The sequence below is a fragment of the Gopherus evgoodei genome, chromosome 1 (assembly GCF_007399415.2).
Source record: "Gopherus evgoodei ecotype Sinaloan lineage chromosome 1, rGopEvg1_v1.p, whole genome shotgun sequence".
Taxonomy (NCBI): domain Eukaryota; kingdom Metazoa; phylum Chordata; order Testudines; family Testudinidae; genus Gopherus; species Gopherus evgoodei.
The window spans coordinates 346,814,675-346,833,402 of NC_044322.1; the positions used below are offsets into that span (position 1 = coordinate 346,814,675).

General features: G+C 41.6%; 1 protein-coding gene across 8 annotated transcripts in view; it reads right to left on the reverse strand.

The window, feature by feature from the left end:
* Positions 1-228: 228 nt before the first annotated feature.
* CACNA2D1 (calcium voltage-gated channel auxiliary subunit alpha2delta 1) overlaps positions 229-18,728 on the reverse strand; it is a 689,818-nt gene continuing 671,318 nt past the window's right edge. For 5 of the 8 annotated variants that reach the window (XM_030560298.1, XM_030560027.1, XM_030560205.1 and 2 more), the window contains 3 exons: positions 18,046-18,128; positions 16,372-16,460; positions 2,447-2,573 (listed from right to left, as the gene is read on the reverse strand). In XM_030560298.1, coding sequence (XP_030416158.1) covers positions 2,537-2,573; positions 16,372-16,460; positions 18,046-18,128 — 209 coding nt within the window. In that variant the 3' untranslated portion in view covers positions 2,447-2,536. Of the gene's footprint in view, positions 2,574-16,371; positions 16,461-18,045; positions 18,129-18,728 lie in introns of all 8 variants that reach the window. The other 3 variants (XM_030560557.1, XM_030560387.1, XM_030560113.1) reach the window with 1 other exon arrangement.

An 18,728-nucleotide genomic window follows, 5' to 3' on the forward strand; every position in this document is an offset into this window, starting at 1 on the left:
CATGATTCTACATTTGTAAGTTCAACTTTCATGGTACAGAGATTGCATTACAGTACTTGTATTAGGTAAAGTGAAAAATACTATTTCTTTTGTTTTTTACAGTGTTAATATTTGTAATAAAAATAAAGTGAACACTGTAAACTTTGTATTCTGTGTTGTAATTGAAATCAATATATTTGAAAATGTAGACATCCAAAAATATTTCAATAAATCCTATTCTATAATTAACAGTGCAATTAATCACAATGTTTTTTATCGTGTGATTAATCATGATTAATTTTTTTAAATCGCTTGACAGCCCTATCAGCAACACTACTGGCAGAGGAAATTCCCCACTTATCCTCACCCCATGCTGCTGAAATCAGCTCCTTTTCACTAGAGAACTGGATACACCCAACTCAGTCAATTGTACTTTTAATCAAATGAATTTCTTAGAGATATTAAACAGTTAATTGTGATAATTAAATAATAGGTTTTTTTTATGTTCCCCAGCACTGTAATCCTAAACATGGGAACATACACAGCTGGAACCAAGGGTAATATGAAAAAAACAACAACCAATCATAGGCACAGCTACATGTAGTCATTTCATTTTGTAAACCATGCCATAGGTTTGAGTGGCTTCTTCAATTTTCATGGCATATTGAGGCATGCCTAATAATTTCTGTAAGCTTTTGACATGTTCAAGATTATAGTAGTCATTTGCCAGCATATACATACCAACGCTTTGCATTTTCATTTTTTAAAGAACAAATGTATTGTACCATGTAAATATTAGCATATTGCAGCTGTTAGCAGAATTGCACAATGTCAGCAGAGTTGCACATTCATTGGTTTAGCTGTCTTGCAATACTGTTTAGTTCTGAAAACTAGATAAAAGCGCAAATCATATTTTGCAAGTACACTATTCTACAGTGTAATATTATAATTTACTGCACCAATTTGTATCACCAACAAGTTTGTATAAAACAATTGTTTTTTATTGTTATTCACAATCAAGTATCAATGTGCATACATATAGATTCAAGGCTCCCCATTTGTTCAGATTTCGTTCTAATTTCAGCAGCCAGGAAATCTTGCTCTACTAGGCTTGCTATATTCAATATAATATAGCAACAGTAGGCTTTTAAACATGAAGGGGTGCTACCGTGTCATGAAAACAAAAGGGGAACCTGGCATGAATCTCAGAACAACATATACTCTTCAAAAATAAATGTGTCAAATCTGATTTTTATATACTTAAAATATCTGTACATAGGTTTTCATGTGAGAGCACTAATCTGTATAAAATCCATCTCATCCCTTTTGTCCAGCCAATGAAATTTACGCTACTTTCTTAGCTTTGTCATTGCACAGTATATTCAGAGCTCTGTTTAACAATATACTTTAAGATTATTTAATTGCATCACATTGCAGTGTTCAGTTTCTCACACAACAAAAGAATCACTCAGTTACCTTTTCAATGGACTATACTCTACCATTCAAGAAAACAAACTTAAAAACAATAAAGTAGCAGCATCGTCATGCAAAATACCCTTGGAAACCAACGTTCAATAATCACAAAGACATTTTGTATCCACAAGCTTTTTCGTTTGAGCATTTTGAAGGATTTGGCTAGCATTACGTAACTGCGCTGCGAAGAGAGCACTGATCGTTACATGGAAGTTAACAGCTTTCTGAAAGGGACATGACACCGAGTTCAGGAGGAAAATCACTCGGTTAGATAAAATATCAAACTGGCAAACGCCTTTATATTTCAAAATTCATTAGCTTCTTTCTTGCTTTGTTTTATTTTATTTTAAAACCAACAGTTTATGAACCTACCAAAACTTAGCTAGCCGCCTGTTTTGATTAATTTTGGCAGAATAAACCACTCATTGTAAGGCATTTCAGTCATGGTGAACTTCTGGAGAAGACTAGCCAATATTTTCAATTCAGTAAGCTGTTTTGTACAAACTGAAGTCTGCCAACTATTTATATTCTGGACACAACTGATGTTCAAAGCAGCTGTAATGGTATTAATACAATAAAAGAGGAGGGTTAAAGAAATGTGATTTCACAAGTGTTCATGTAAAAGCATATAGGGTTTGCAACAAATTCAATGCTAAGATCAAAATAAATGGAAATCATATACATACACTATTTTAAGAGGAGCCCTTTTACATGAAGTCATCAACGATACAACAATGAACACAAAAATCTTAGATTCCTCAATAAAGCACATATAGAATTCTGTTCTGATGGCAGAGATGATGCAGCATTCACACGTTTAACGATCTGACACTCCAACATGCAGCCACTGTGGGTGCCTTTATGAATCTTTCACATAGACGGATACCAAGTTACGGGCATTGCTGTTCTTCTGCTGCCTGAATAGCTGACCCTTTGACAATGAAACAGAGGGCAAACATTTTGGCAGGGTCTTGATTAGTTATGCAGGTTTTGGTTTCACAGGGTCATAACTGGCAATGTCTGCTGCCAGATAACAGCCAAAGCAGGACAAACTGGATTCCTATCAGAGACCAGAGTGATGGGCTCAGTCCAGAGACCCCACCACAGTCTGACGAATCTTCCTGTTGGCAAGAAAATGAGATAGCTCAGCATCAGTTGACATTAACTCTCTAATGAAATAATCTACATTTTAGCCTGTCACTTGTTGAACTACATTGCAGGATGGATTTTGATCTCAAACACATCGTTTTCCCTAAAGTGCCATTACAAATATTCTTGGGGGCAACAATCTGAATTTTTACATAAAGTGTGATAGAAGGTATACCTAAAATACCCTTGTAAAAACAAAGACAAATACTCCCAGACTCACAGTGGTCACTCACCATAAAAAATGCAGGATATGTGCACATTCAGATGAGAAGTAACTGTGAAACTACTAGTGAGCCCTACATCACTCTGTTTATCTGGCCTAAAATTAACGTATTTAATTCTTTGCATTGACAATACTGGGTTTTTTTCAAACACCACTTTACTGCAAGGAGAGATGGAAGAGCAGTGAAATCTTGGTGGTAAGACAAGGGAGCCTATTTCAAAAAATTGCCATTCCCAGTACTCTCTCTGTGAGCACACCTTCAGAAGGAGTGTACTCTGCCACACCAAATATAGTTATATTCAAGTGCTGGAATCAAATCTTGTATTGACTTACTAAATACCCTGTGCAAACTCCAAAGGCTTGCTCTTCAGGTCTGGCCAAGCTAGACACCACCATTACGTTCTCCAATTCTGGTGCTGGTTAGGGGCCACTTTCGACCTCACACCGCTCTAACTAGCACCAGCTGATAATGGCCCCCAAGGGCTCCTTATGCCAACCAGGGATCATAGCTCTTGGACTGCACCATCCCTCCAGCCCCTTCCTCTCCCTCTAGAGATGCCCCTAAATTGCCTGTGGTTTAACTGTCATGGATGAAATATTTAAAATATTTGTGGATGTGTAATCCACACACCTTCTGGGTGTGGTGTTCTGTCCCATCTAGTGGCACCAAGACCACATAGAGAGAGAGAGACTGAGTCACCACGTAGAGAGAGAGACTGAGTCTGCACTACGGCCTTAGCTAACAGCCATGTGGCTTTTGGCTCATGCAGTAAGCTCCAGAGGTCCCAGGTACGATCCTGCCTGCCGAAGACCCGGGTCTGTCAGTGTAACAGATGTCCTTAGGATCACAGCCCTAACTCCTGATTTGGCTGAGATGCACTTGATGCACTGGAAGCAGAGGGTAACTGAAGTGGCTTTATGACACCCTTATGGTTCCTCAAGTCCCCAGGCTGGTGTAATTTATGCCTGACTACCCAGGGACCAGTAGGTGCTCCAGCCATGTTCTCTCTCCCCCCCAGTCAGTACCACCTGAGGATTTCCTCTTATGCCACAGAGTTTCTCAGGTAGCTCAGTAAATGAGCTTACAGACCTATGCACCACTCCAGCAGGCAAAGCTTTTAGATTTTGCAGTGGTTTTATTCTGTATCAAGGTGAGAAGGACCCATGCTCTCTTTATTTATGCTCTCTGTCTACCTTCTTAAATATCTCATCACAGATGGAGTAAGTTATATCTGGCTCCTGCAAAATGAAATGCTCAGAGTATGCCGATTGGAAAGCTTATTATTCAGTGTTGGAAATGCACTGAAAGACTGATCTGTGCTGTAGAAGACAAAGACACAGCCCCTGCCTCTAGATCTTAGAACTACGTTTGCTGGGCCAAACTTGCAGCTGGTGTAATCTGGTTTAGCTCCATTGAAGCTATTTTGATTTAGACCACATGAGGGTCTGGCCCATTGTATTATGTTCAGACTTATGGGGTTTGGCAACTCCAATAACATATAACTAAAATAAACTTCAACCGAAGCTTTTGTCCTAAACTTGGCTCCTCCTAAGGTTCCCTGCAAAGATTTCTCCAACCTAGACCCCTGTTTTCTCTGCCCAAAGAGCCACTCACTTATACCATGGTGGAGTTAATGAGCCACACCTGTCACAGTCACCATTTCCCTGCAGGGTTCTAAGTCCTCTTACCAGTGTAGTTAAACATGAAATGAGCCACCTGTATTACAAGAACCATCAAAGGGCCTGGTTTTGAAAAATCCTTAATCTGTAGATAGAGTGTTTTAGCCATTATCTACCTAAAAACTTGGTTTGCAACAACACTTCTCAGACAGATTTTAAAACCTCTCTCTGGAAAATCATGGAGTTAGTTCAGAGGGGAAGATGGGAGATCCTGTGTTTTTTTCACTGCTCCAAGAGGTTGAACTGCCAAGACAAGCCAGGTTAGTGGAAGACCAGGAATATTTTTTTATAAGTATTAAAGTGCTTCTAAAATTGTTATGTCATTCCTTGCAAAGAAAATGCCTTGCATTTGCTTTTGTTCTTTACCAGTAGCAGCAGACTACTCCTTTCATTTGTCAGCTTCAGTTCTAGGAGCTTGACGTTTTGTTGATTGTACCCTAGAAGTTCAAAATTCCAAAGGTTGCTGGTCAACAAATAAGTGAAGAGTGTTCTCTGTTGCATAAGTTTCTTCCTTAAAGTGAGCACCATTAGAAAGGCCATTATCAGTGATGCTTTTTTCTGATATGGATTCATCAACAAACAATACTCAATAGCACAATTCTTGATACTTAGTCTCACATCACTGAAACGCTGCAAAGGAGGTATATCCCAAGACATGGTTTATGCTATTGATAAGTTTGAAAGTTTGAGATCTTTAAGTACAGAATGAGGGTGTCTGCAGCTGGACATTGGCAGGAAGGGGCACAACTCACTTCTTAGATAAAGCACATAGGAAAGCCCTGGGCTTAAAGCAAAACTGGGTATAATATGAAAGGGAATGTGTCAGATTAGTGAAAATAGCATCTGGTTAGGATACTGGTGAACTAGGTGGATGTCCACCTATAGGAATTACTCAGTATTCAGTTTTTCCTTCACCTTTGTGTTAGAGCAGATGGCTGGGAAGATCACACTGTGGATATCCTTGATGTGTTGTAGCTTTCCATTGTCTATATGAGACTCATAAATAATATGCACTATTCTGGCACATTACATTAACAGTGCTGCACCTGACAGACTGAAAAATGCAGTGTTTTGACTGCATGCCACTTCTATTTCAGAGAGTCTCACTGTCTGAGAGCATGGAAGATGGCTCAGAAACTGAGGGGTAACAAAATCTCAGACAGGAGAGAATATATAAGACACCCATACCATGGTTGGTTGAGTTCGGCAGTACAAGTCTAAAAACATATAAGATGCATCTATTTTTTTTTTAAATTAGTGAGCTTTTACTCTTTTGGGTTTTGCAGGTTGTTTCTGACTTTAATCATCTGGAGTTTCTGAGCCTAAAAGCCAACTCATAGTGGAGCACGTATCTTCACAATTTTGCTCATGACCATTCCTGAAGCCATCTTCTGTGAGAGTCAGCTTGCTTTTTCCGTCCTAATCAAAGGTGGATTATCTATGATAAGGAAGAAATCAGTGATACTGATTTAAATTATTTGTGTTTTTTCCCCAACAATGTGTATTGTAATTGGCAAGGTTCGTATGTGCTGTAACTGTGTAGATATGGGAAACAATCAAGGCTGACGAAAGAGAGGTGAGAGGAGGAATAAGCGAGAGACTGATTCTATTCTGATTTACACGAAAGGGGTGGCACCACTGAAACAAATGGAATCACACCAGTAAATAAATGGTGTGGCAGCAGAATCAGACTCAGTGAAGCTGTTTTCCCTCACTCACCAACTCCACTAAAGGAACTTAATTGTTCTGGAATTTTATGTGAACCTTCACCCCAAGATTCCTTGTATAAGCGCATCCATAAGAGTAAAACATAGTGATGAAGAATCTCTGAGTCATGGCCATCTCTGTTATTTTCCCCCAAGAATTAGTTTTAGATCATTTGATAGCAAGCTGCTTCCACACTCCTTTTCCTGCTCCAGAAAACAGCTGGATAACCTTTTCAAAGAATGTAACTTCATGGAAGGCTGCCCAGAACTTCTCTTTCTTTCACAATCATTCTGTTATTTACACATAATTTTCACACACTTCTTCCCATCTGCCAGCACTGTCAGACATTGGACCTGCTCTTTTCCAATTTATAACACTACTCAGTCCTGAAACAGGATGTTTTAACAGGGGCATTTTTTCCCTGTTACCTTTTTATTAATCATTTGTAGCATGGATTTTCCCTCACCACCAAGAATCCTTTTTTGCAACTTTCTTTCCCTGCTAGCAGTGTGAGCCTTCCTGTAGTCAAAAATCATAAGAACATAACATAAGACCATAAGAATGGCCATACTGGGTCAGACCAAAGGTCCATCTAGCCCAGTATCCTGTCTATCAACAGTGGCCAATGCCAGGTGCCCCAGAGGGAGTGAACCCAACAGGCCATGCTCAAGTGATCTCTCTCCTGTCACCCATTTCCACCCTCTGACAAACAGAGTCTAGGGACACCCTTCCTTACCCATCCTGGCTAATAGCCATTAATGGACTTAACCTCCATGAATTTATACAGTTCTCTTTTAAACCCTGTTATAGTCCGAACCTTCCCAGCCCCCTCAGGCAAGGAGTTCCATAAGTTGACTGTGTGGTGTATGAAGAAGAACTTCCTTTTAGTTGTTTTAAACCTGCTGCCCATTAATTTCATTTGGTGCCACTAGTTCCTGTATTATGGGAATAAGTAAATAACTTTTCCTTATTTACTTTCTCTACATCAGTTATGATTTTATGTACCTCTATCATATGCCCCCCCTTAATCTCCTCTTTTCCAAGCTGAAAAGTCCTAGCCTCTCTAATCTCTCCTCATATGGGACCCATTCCAAACCCCTAATCGTTTTAGTTGCCCTTCTCTGAACCTTTTCTAGTGCCAGTATATCTTTTTTGAGATTGTAGCGGGGTGGACCCCCGCTCCTGCCCTGAAGGGTTAAAAACAGTCCTGGGAGCGGGCTGTGGCTGGAGAAAGCAGCTTTTAGTCTGGGCTGATTGGGGGAAGGGGCTGTAGCTGGGGCCACACCTGAAACAGAATCAGCTGGCCCTATAAAGGTAGAGAAGCCAGGGGCAGAACAGTCTCTCTCTAGCTATAGGTGGAGATAGGCCTGGCTGCAGGGAGCTGGACACAGGGTACCTGAGTGAAGCAGGGCTGGGGAAAGGCAGAGGAGCTGGGGAGCTCCAGCCTGGAAAGCCCCAGGCTGCAGCCTAGCAGAAGGCCAACAGGTACTGGGGGTTGCAGAGGACAGCCCGAGGGTAGGGCAAGGCAGCAGGTCCAAACCCAACCTTGCCAGTGATGAGTAGGCTGCAGGGCCGGCTCTACCCATTTCGCTGCCCCAAGCACAGCGGCACGCCACGGGGGGCGCTCTGCTGCTCGCCACTCCCGTGGCTCTGGTGGACCTCCCACAAGCGTCCCTGCGGAGGGTCTGCTGGTCCCGCGGCTCAGGTGGACCTCCCGCAGGCGTGCCTGCGGATGCTCCACTGGAGCCACGGGACCGACGGACCCTCCGCAGGCACGCCTGCGGGAGGTCCACCGGAGTCTCCTGCCGCCCTCCCGGCAACCAGCAGAGCGCCCCCCGCGGCATGTCGCCCCAAGCACGTGCTTGGCGCACTGTGGCCTGGAGCCGGCCCTGGTAGGCTGATACTGCAGTCTGCCTCAGGGGCTGGACAATGACTGGCAGTAGCCGTATACTGAGGCGAGGTGGGGATACAGGATGGGGGTTTCCCAGGGTAGGGAGACCCTGAGAGAAAGGGGTTACTGCCAAGGGGCAGCACCCCATGTGAAAGGACACTGGGTCCAGGGAAGGACATGGGGGCCAGTGGACAGGTGTATCACTGGCCTGCAGAGGGCGCTCTGGAGTGCGAAAGAGAGTCTGCTCATCTACAGAGATGAGGAGACCATATCTGTACACAGTATTCAAGATGTAGGCGTACCATGGATTTATATAAGGGCAATAAGATACCCTCCGTCTTATTTTCTATCCCCTTTTTAATGATTCCTAACATCCTGTTTGCTTTTTGATCGCCACTGGACACTGCGTAGATGTCTTCAGCGAACTATCCACAATGACTCCAAGATCTTTTTCCTGATTTGTTGTAGCTAAATTAGCCACCATCATTTGTATGTATAGTTGGGGTTATTTCTTCCAATGTGCATTACTTTACATTTATCCACATTTAAATTTCATTTGCCATTTTGTTGCCCAATCACTTAGGTTTGTGAGATCATTTTGAAGTTCTTTGCAGTCTGCTTTGGTCTTAACTATCTTGAGCAGTTTAGAATCATCTGTAAACTTTGCCACCTCACTTTTTACCCCTTTCTCCAGATCATTTATGAAAAAGATGAATAGGTTTGGTCCTAGAACTGACCCTTGGGGGATTCTGAGAATTTACCATTCATTCCTACTCTTTGTTCCCTGTCTTTAACCACTTCTCAATCCATGAAAGGACCTTCCCTCTTATCCCATGACAACTTAATTTACGTAAGAGCCTTTGGTGAGGGAACTTGTCAAAGGCTTTCTGGAAATCTGAGTACACTATGTCCACTGGATCCCCTTTGTCCACATATTTGTTTGACCCCTTCAAAGAACTCTAATAGATTGAACTCCCCCCTATTATTGAGTTCTTAATTACGATTTCCCTTTACAGAAACCATGTTGACTTTTGCCCAACAATTTATGTTCTTATAGATGTCTGACAATTTTATTCTTTACTATTGTTTCGACTAATTTGCCCGGTACTGATGTTAGATTTACCGGTCTGTAATTGCCGGGATCACCTCTAGAGCCCTTTTTAAATATTGACGTTACATTAGCTATCTTCGAGTCTTTGAGTACAGAAACCGATTTAAAGGATAGGTTACAAACCATAGTTAAGTCCCGCAACTTCACATTTGAGTTCTTTTAGAACTCTTAGATGAATGCCATCTGGTCCTGGTGACTTATCAGTTAATTCCAAAATCTCCTCTAGTGACATCTCAATCTGTGACAGTTCCTCCGATTTGTCACCTACAAAAGCCGGCTCAGGTTTGGGAATCTCCCTAACATCCTTAGCTGTGAAGACTGAAGCAAAGAATCCATGTAGTTTCTCTGCAATGACTTTATCGTCCTTTTGTGTATCAATCATCCAGGGTCCTCATTGGTTGTTTAGCAGGCTTCCTGCTTCTGATGTACACCAAAAAATTTTATTACCTTTTGAGTTTTCGGCTAGCTGTTCTTCAAACTTCTCTTTGACTTTTCTTATTATATTTTTACACTTAATTAGGCAGTGTTTATGTTCCTTTCTATTTACCTCACTAGGATTTGACTTCCACTTTTTAAAAGATGACTTTTTTCATCTCACTGCTTCTTTTACAAGGTTAAGCCAAGCCACGGTGGCTCTTTTTTAGTTCTTTTACTGTGGTTTTTAATTTGGGGTATATATTGAAATTGGGCCTCTATTATGTTGTCTTTGAAAAGCGTCCATGCAGCTTGCAGGGATTTCACTTTAGTCACTGTACCTTTTAATTTCTGTTTAACTAACATCCTCATTTTTGCATAGTTCCCCTTTCTGAAATTAAATGCCATAGTGCTGGGCTGTTGAGGTGTTCTTCCCACCACAGGGATGTTAAGTGTTGTTATATTATGGTCACTATTTCCAAGTGGTCCTGTTATAGTTACCTCTTGGACCAGCTCCTGCGCTCCACTCAGGACTAAATCGAGAGTTGTTTCTCCCCCTGTGGGTTCCCGTACCAGCTGCTCCAAGAAGCAGTCATTTAAAGTATCGAGAAATTTTGTGTCTGCGTTTTGTCCTGAGGTGACATGTTCCCAGTCAATATGGGGATAACTGAACTCCCCCCTATTATTGAGTTCTTAATTTTGATAGCCTCTCTAATTTCCCTTAGCATTTCATCGTCACTATCAATGTCCTGGTCAGGTGGTCGATAATAGATCCTTACTGTTATATTCTTATTAGAGCATGGAATTACTATCCATAGAGATTCTATGGAACATGTGATTCACTTAGGATTTTCACTTCATCTGATTCTACATTTTCTTTCACATACAGTGCCACTCTCCCCCCCCCCCTCCATCCACGACCTGTTCTGTCCTTCCGATTTATTTTGTACCCTGGAATGATTGTGTCCCATTGGCTGTCCTCGGTCCACCTGGTTTCTGTGATGCCTATTATATCAATATCCTCCTTTAACATGACGCAGTCTATATTATTTAGACTTCTAGCATTTAGGGTTAATGTCTCTTTCACCTGGAAAGGAGTAACCTGAAACACCTGACCAGAGGACCAATCAGGAAACAAGACTTTTTCAAATCTGGGTGGAGGGAAGTTTGTGTCTGAGTTTTTTGTTCTTTGTCTTGTGTCTGACCCTCTCGGCTCTGAGAGTGATCTTTCTGTCTTCTGGCTTTCTAATCTTCTGTTTCCAAGTTGTAAGTACAAAGATAGGAAGATCATAGGTTTATATTGTTTTCTTTTGTATTTACATGTGTATAGTTGCTGGAATGTTTTGAATTGTATTCTTTTTGAATAAGGCTGTTTATTCATATTTCTTTTAAGCAATTGACCCTGTACTTGTCACCTTAATGAAGAGAGACCATTTTTATGTATTTTTTCTTTCTTTTTATATAAAGTTTTCTTTTTAAGACCTGTTGGAGTTTTTTCTTTAGTGGGAACTCCAGGGAATTGAGTCTGCATCTCACCAGGGAATTGGTGGGAGGAAGAAGTCAGGGGGAAAATCTCTTTGTGTTAGATTTACTAAGCCTGACTTTGCATACCCTCTGGGTGAAGAGGGAAGTACTTGTGTTTCCAGGACTGGAAACGGGGAGGGTGGAGTCCCTCTGTTTAGATTCACGGAGCTTGCTTCTGTGTATCTCTCCAGGAACTCAGGGAGGGAACACCTGGAAGGGAGAAGGGGGGGGAACAGTTTATTCCCCTTTGTTGTAAGACTCAAGGAATTTGGGTCTTGGGGTCCCCAGGGAAGGTTGTTTGGGGGACCAGAGTGCCCCAAAACACTCTAATTTTTTGGGTGGTGGCAGCTTTACCAGGTCCAAGCTGGTAACTAAGCTTGGAGGTTTTCATGCTAACACCCATATTTTGGACGCTAAGGTCCAGATCTGGGAAAAATGTTATGACAGATGCCTATTATATCAATATCCTCCTTTAACATGACGCAGTCTATATTATTTAGACTTCTAGCATTTATATACCAGCACTTTAAAAAATTGTCTCTGTTTATTTGTCTGCCCTTTTCTGATGAGTCTGATTCTTTTTTATGTGAAAGTTTCTCATCTAACCTGGCCCACACTTTATCCTCTTCCATCCTCTCCTCCTGACTAAAACCTAGAGAATCTCTATCAATAGACTCTCCTCTAAGAGAAGTCTCTGTCCGATCCATGTGCTCCTCTGCAGCAGTTGTTTTCCCCCCATCTCTTAATTTAAAAGCTGCTCTACAACCTTTTTAATGTTAAGTGCCAGCAGTCTGGTTCCATTTTGGTTTAGGTGGAGCCCATCTCTCCTATATAGGCTCCCTCTATCCCAAAAGTTTCCCCGTTTCCTAATGAATCTAAACCCCTTCTCTCAACACCATCATCTCATCCATGCATTGAAAATCTGAAGCTCTGCCTGTCTACCTGACCCTGCGCATAGAACTGGGAGCATTTCTGAGAATGCCACCATAGAGGTCCTGGATTCAGTCTCTTCCCCAGCAGCCTAAATTTGGCCTCCAGGATGTCTCTCCTACCCTTTCCTATGTCATTGGTACCTACATGTACCATGACTACCAGCTCCTCCCCAGCACTACACAAAAGTCTATCTAGATGCCTCGAGAGATGCCAGTTCGCCTTGACATCAAGGGTTGAGAGGAAAGAGTGGGAAGAGAGACAAATCCAAACACTATTTCCCCTAGTTAGGCAGTCCTACCACGATAACTTTATATAGGCTTATTTTCTGACTATATTATACCATCCTAATTTAGTATCTTCATGTTAGCAGTCAATGTTTTTACATAGCCACACATTTACATCAAAGTAAATGTATCAATCTACTGGGGGATAGCATGGGCTGTCAAAGAAACATACAAATACTTCAGAAGCACACAACAACTAAACTTAAATTCATGTTATAAAATATTATTATTATTAATTAGTTGTATTGCAATAGCACTGAGGAGGCTCTGTCATGGACCAGGACCCCCATTGTGTTAGGTGCTCTATAAACCCACAACAAAAATGAAGTTCCCTGCTCTAAAGAGCTTACAATCTTGACTTTTTAACATATATAGAAGACATTTTGAAAGCTGCATGTTGTAAGGAAAGCTCCTTGATTCGGCAAAGGACAACTGAGTTTGAGGGCAATTCTTGGTCATATGTAAACGTTGGGCTATTTTCTGCCACTAGATGGAGCCATAATTCCTGTGTACTACTTTCGAACTGTCCTGATCAAGAAGTCCTGTATTAAAATCGCTAGACTATATGCCTTTTTTTGGAAAACAGTTGTCACCTCACTCACCCTATTGAAAGTTTTTTTGGTGCAATATTAGTGACTTTTCTTGTGATGCGCTTATCATTTCACTGGCAGTCCATTTCACAAATGAAAAATTCAATTTAGTGCAATCCTGCAACATGTTAAGTAGTCTCACAGCACCCACTGGCTTTGGTGGGAGTCGAGGGAGCTGACTATCTTACAGCCGTGCTCTGACACTTCCATGTCGTTTTCCTTTTTTTTTAAAGCAACTAAGTACAAGTATATAACATGGATAACCCCTTTTGCTGTGCCCTCCCAAAAAGAAAGCTATTATTCATTAACCAGATTGTCAAATGGTGTAAATCAGTTTTGGTTTCAGTGACTTTAACAGAGCTATACAGATTTACACCAGATGAGAGCCTGACCCAAAGTCACAGAATTATTAAGGGCTGGAAACTGGACTGAGAAACAAAAAGTTAACTTTGCATCTTGCCTAGTTTCCATCTACTGCTGCTGAGAATCCATCTGAAGTTGTGTTGTAAGGTTCTGCTTCCATGGGAGTTTTGGTATGCTGACACTGGATTAGGCCCTTAGCAATTTAATTTTTGGGCAGATTCTGCTAACCTTATGTATGATTAATACCTTACTTGATTTCAATAAAGCTACTTATAGAGCAAGGCGCTACTCAATGTGAGTAAAGATGTCAGCATCTGGTCTTCATGTTTTACATGGGGCTGATGTTGGAGAGGAACTTTAATTCTTCCTCCCAATCTTGAGCTGCACCTATTTAACTTCCTATGTTTGCTAGTCATGAAACTGTTTAATACAGAGGTGGGCAAACTACGGCCACATCCAGGCCATGTGACCTTTCTGTCCGACCCCTTAGCCCCTGGCCCAGGAGGGTAGCCCCTGCCCCTCCCTCACAACCTCAGTTCACTGTGCCACGGATGCAATGCTCTGGGAAGCAGGATTGTGAGCTCCTGGGGCAGTGCAGCTCCAGAGCCCAGCCTGACCCGGTGCTCTGTGCTGCACAGTAGGTGGCGCGGCTGCCTGTCATGGTGCAGCCATGCCACCAGGCACCAGTGCTCCGGGCAGTGCGGTAAGGGGGCAGGGAAAGGGGTAGGGGGTAGGATAGAGGGTAGGGGAGTTTGGGGAGTGGTCAGGGGCCACGGGTGGTCAGAGGGTGGGGAACAAGGGGGTTAAATGGGGCTGGGGGTTCCGGGGCAGGCAGGGAGAAGGGGTAGTTGGATGGGGCAGGGATCCCTGTGGGGTGCAGTCAGAAAGGAGAGGAGGGGTTGGATGGGGCAGCAGGGGGCAGTCAGGGGTGGGAGTTAGGGGGGCAGTTAGGGGACAGGGAGATGCTGTGTATGGGGCAGGGGTCCTGGGGGGGGCTGTCAGGGGGTGAGAAGTGTGTGGGGGGGTCAGATAGGGGGCAGGGGAAGCAGGCTGGTAGGGGAGGCTGTGCCTCCCCTAACTGGCACTCCATACAATTTCTGAAACCCAATGTGGTCCTCAGGCCAAAAAGTTTGCCCACCCTAGGGTGACCAGATGTCCTGATTTTATAGGGACAGTCCCGATTCTTGGGTTTTTTTTTTTCTTATGGGCTCCTATTACTCCTCACCCCTTGTCCTGATTTTTCACACTTGCTGTCTGGTCACCCTAGCCAGCCCCTGATTTAATACATTATGTGAAGCCCAGGGGAAAAAAAAAGCTATCAAACTGAGCATGAAGTTTTTTTTTATTGACGTCCAAGTGATTTAGCTTTTTCCAACACTAAAGAAGATGAACTCTTACAACTGATTTTATTTTTTTTACCTAGTTATAAATATCACCCTATCACCATAATTCTATGTACTTAACCTTCCAAAAAATTATCTAAAACATCGCTGAAAATTTTTTAGAACACTTATAAACAAATTTAATGTATCTACTGTACTTTAACATTGAAACTTAATTTCCATTATAACAATGATTCTCTTTGTTCTTTTCATTGTTAGCTTTACAATAATAGTCATGGTAGTATCTCCCTCTAGTGGGCTGCTAAGAAGTTATACCAATACTGCTATCTATATTTTGACACACTTCCACCATACGAGGAACATACTTTAGGATGTTACTCAGATCATCGGTGCTTTGGTATATTAGCAATAATGGTAGCTCAGAGTTTCCAAACTAATAAACATAACATGGAGTAAAAGACTGAGCTTTCTTTATGAACCCTGATGTTACCATACACTAGTGTTCTAGACCAGTGGTTCTCAAAGCCAGTCCACGGCTTGTTCAGGGAAAGCCCCTGGCAGTCTGGGCTGGTTTGTTTACCTGCCACTGAGGAAAGGGGGCTGCAGGAAGGGCAGGCAGCACATCCCTCAGTCCGCGTTGCTTCCTGCAGCCCCCATTGGCCTGGAGCGGCGAACCACGGCCGTGGGAGCCATGATCGGCCGAACCTGCGGACACGGCAGGTAAACAAACCGGCCTGGCCTGCCAGGGGCTTTCCCCGAACAAGTGGTGGACTGGCTTTGAGAATCACTAGTCTAGACTCATACTGCTGAATCTTGTGTTCTGAAACAAATATCAATATTTTTATTAGAAGCAAAAGTTCTCCTATATCTTTACTAGCCAATGACACTGTGTTTTGCTGGATATTAGGTTAAAAAAAGGAAACAATTTTTTATGCCTAATAACAAGCAATGAGTGTTATTACTTTGATCATCAACCTCTGTGTGGGCTTAGCAACACTGTGAACTTCTCCTAATGTTAAAATAAATAGGTATATCTCTGTTAATTTTATTTATCTCCTAGAACTGGAAGGGACCTTGAAAGGTCATCAAGTCCAGCCCCCTGCCTTCACTAGCAGGACCAAGTACTGATTTTGCCCCAGATCCCTAAATGGCTCCCTCAAAGATGGAGCTCATAACCCTGGGTTTAGCAGGCCAGTGCTCAAACCACTGAGTTACCCTGTCCCCACGGCAAACCCTAAAGACAGCATTCAGTTATGCTGTGCCATGTATAGTTTTAGATTTTCAGGAACTGTAGTCTCTTCCAACTACTTTGTACCTCTGCTTATTTCTATGCAGAAACTTTGTCCTAGATGTCTTCTTTTTCTTCTTCCTCATTTTCATCTTTACCAGGAGCATAGGAAGCAATAAACATTTTGAAGGGCTAGCATGGAAGGTAATGACAGCGATATGAAAGAAGTTCAGATATTGCAGCCCTTCAGAGCAGGCAGGTTCCTGACTCTATGGGGGCAATCCCCACAGTTCTATTCATTCTGATTGACAGGGCTTTTTAATTTTTACTTAAATTGCTACAGGAATTTGTTCCAGGTTGCTGTTTTGGGGACCCATTTCATTTAATTTTCTTTCATGGGCTTATAGTAAAAAAGATTTTTACTTTTTTATGCAAAGAACCAAAACAAAACAAAACAAAAATTAGAGGAAGTAACTGACCATCCACACCATATGAAAACTTGCAGAAAAATGAAGATAGGAGCGGACATCATGGCAGAGGCACGACTCGTTGTGCATATAGGCTGATCCTATTAACAACAGGCAAAGTAGCAAGTAGAGGAAAGGAAAGAAAACACAGGAAAAAAAGACATACAAGATGAGATTTCATGCAGTTTGCTGGCAGTTAGCAGAGTTAATGTGAAAGCATCCACTCAAGAGCAAGAGAATCATAGTGAATACTGCAAATAAACTTAACCAAAATAGTCCACTGTTACAGAGAACACATGATTTACACATCAATTAGCACATCAAGCTAGTGAGCAAGAGTTGTACTTTCACACACAATAACACCTGGACTGACATCTGTTGGAAAAGTTTATATGTTTCTGACTGTTTTTCAGTCTCTGTGGAAGCCAATTTTTTTTGCAATTGCTGATCAAAAAGAAAGGTGGTTTTTTTTTAACATAATACTTTGTTTGTAAACACAAGAGGGTTTGAAAGAAAATGCATTCACTCCCAAGGCTTAGGCTTGCGTAAGCATCATGAACATCTGAGACATTATGTCTCCTTGGATTTAGCTATATCAACACTCAGCACATTATAACAATAGGATCAAACAGTGATGCTGGCAACTGCTTTTACATAACCATTTGTCTGGTCCTCTTGGTTGAAAATAACCCCTCTAGATATCTGGCTACTAACTAAGGGAAGGACAGGTTTAGGAATGTAGACAGATATTCAACGTGAAACAATGAATAGTTCTTAAAAAAGTAAAAATTTAATATTAAATTGCCTTCTGAAACCCTTCATAGCTATTAACTCATTTGGTGTAAAAACAGCTTCTAAAAAAATTACATCTACAGTTTTGGGGTCAAATGCTTCAAAATGCCAAGTACCCTCAATACCCACTGTCTTCCCTGAAGGCTAGAGAGCTCTCTTCACCTTGCATGATTGGGCCCTGAGAGAAGACAGCATTATAGATAAGGAGTAACCACTGAGATTTGCATTTTTAGATAACACACAGTTCAACAATCTATCAGTTAAGATTTGACATAACATTTTGGATTGCTTTTCTCTATTTCATACAATATTTAAAAATGAAAGTGAAAAGGCTAACAAATTATCCCTCAATTTTTTCTTCCCTGAAGAACGGATTTGTATTCCTAAGAGGCATGACATCCTGAAATAGAATGTTTTAAGGTCCAGATTTTTAAAGGCATTTAGGTGCTTAGCTGCCTTTAAAAATCTGGCCCTGTGTATCTTTTCAGTATTCAGAAATACAAATGAACAAAGCTTATAGATTAGAGAAATAACCAGGATAACCATCTGAGTGCTTCTCAGAGCCATGGGGGAATTGTCTTTGGCACCATCATGTGCAGAGCACTAGATTTCTTGACTTACTACTATTGCCAGGAATCATGTGTGAAAGTGCAGTGTTTACGAGAAAGGCAGATAAGAAAGCAGCTGTTAATTTTCTGTTAATCATGGAACATTTGAAATAAAGTGACTATGGTTCAGAGCGAAGAGTATGTTTAATGAGAGATAGGTTACATAATCAGATGTCAGGTACACTAGAACACAGGTTTTATTGTTGTTCTGAAACATCTCCTATAACTGCTTTTACATGGAAAGACACTATCTCAGAATCTTAATGACTTAAGAGTTCAACCTTACCCCCTTATCGTTATCAAAGCAGACATCAGGCCCCTTTCTGTATCTGGGCTGCTTCACCATTTCACAAGGATTTGGCCCTTCATCTGATCTTTGGCTAAGGAATGTAACATTCTTTTCCTGCGTACAACACATTAGCAGCAGCAGCAACATTTTGTTTTTATTTTTACTATCACAAGAAGTTAAAGTAGTGTCAAATACTTATGACCTCCTCCATGACACATGCTTTGCCAGCTATGGCTTTGTGATGATGTTGGTTGCATCACATTAACCGCCCACTGTTAGTGTTCCCTATTAAAGAAAATGGAATTAATAGAAACCAAATGTGCTTTATTTTGACTTGAGCAAGACTTTTGATACTGTCTCACATGACCTTCTCATAAACAAACTAGGGAAATGCAACTTAGATGGAGCTACTATAAGGTGGGTGCAAAACTGGCTAGAAAACCATTCCCAGAGAGTAGATATCAGTGACTCACAGTCAAGGGCATAGCGATTGGGGCCCCACCGGGATCAGTTCTGGGTCTGGTTCTGTTCAATATTTTCATCAATAATTTAGATAATGGCACAGAGAGTACAGTTATAAAGTTTGTGGATGATACCAAGCTGGGAGGGATTGCAAGGAGGATTAGATTAAAATTCAAAATGAGCTGGACAAACTGGAGAAATGATCTGAAGTAAATAGG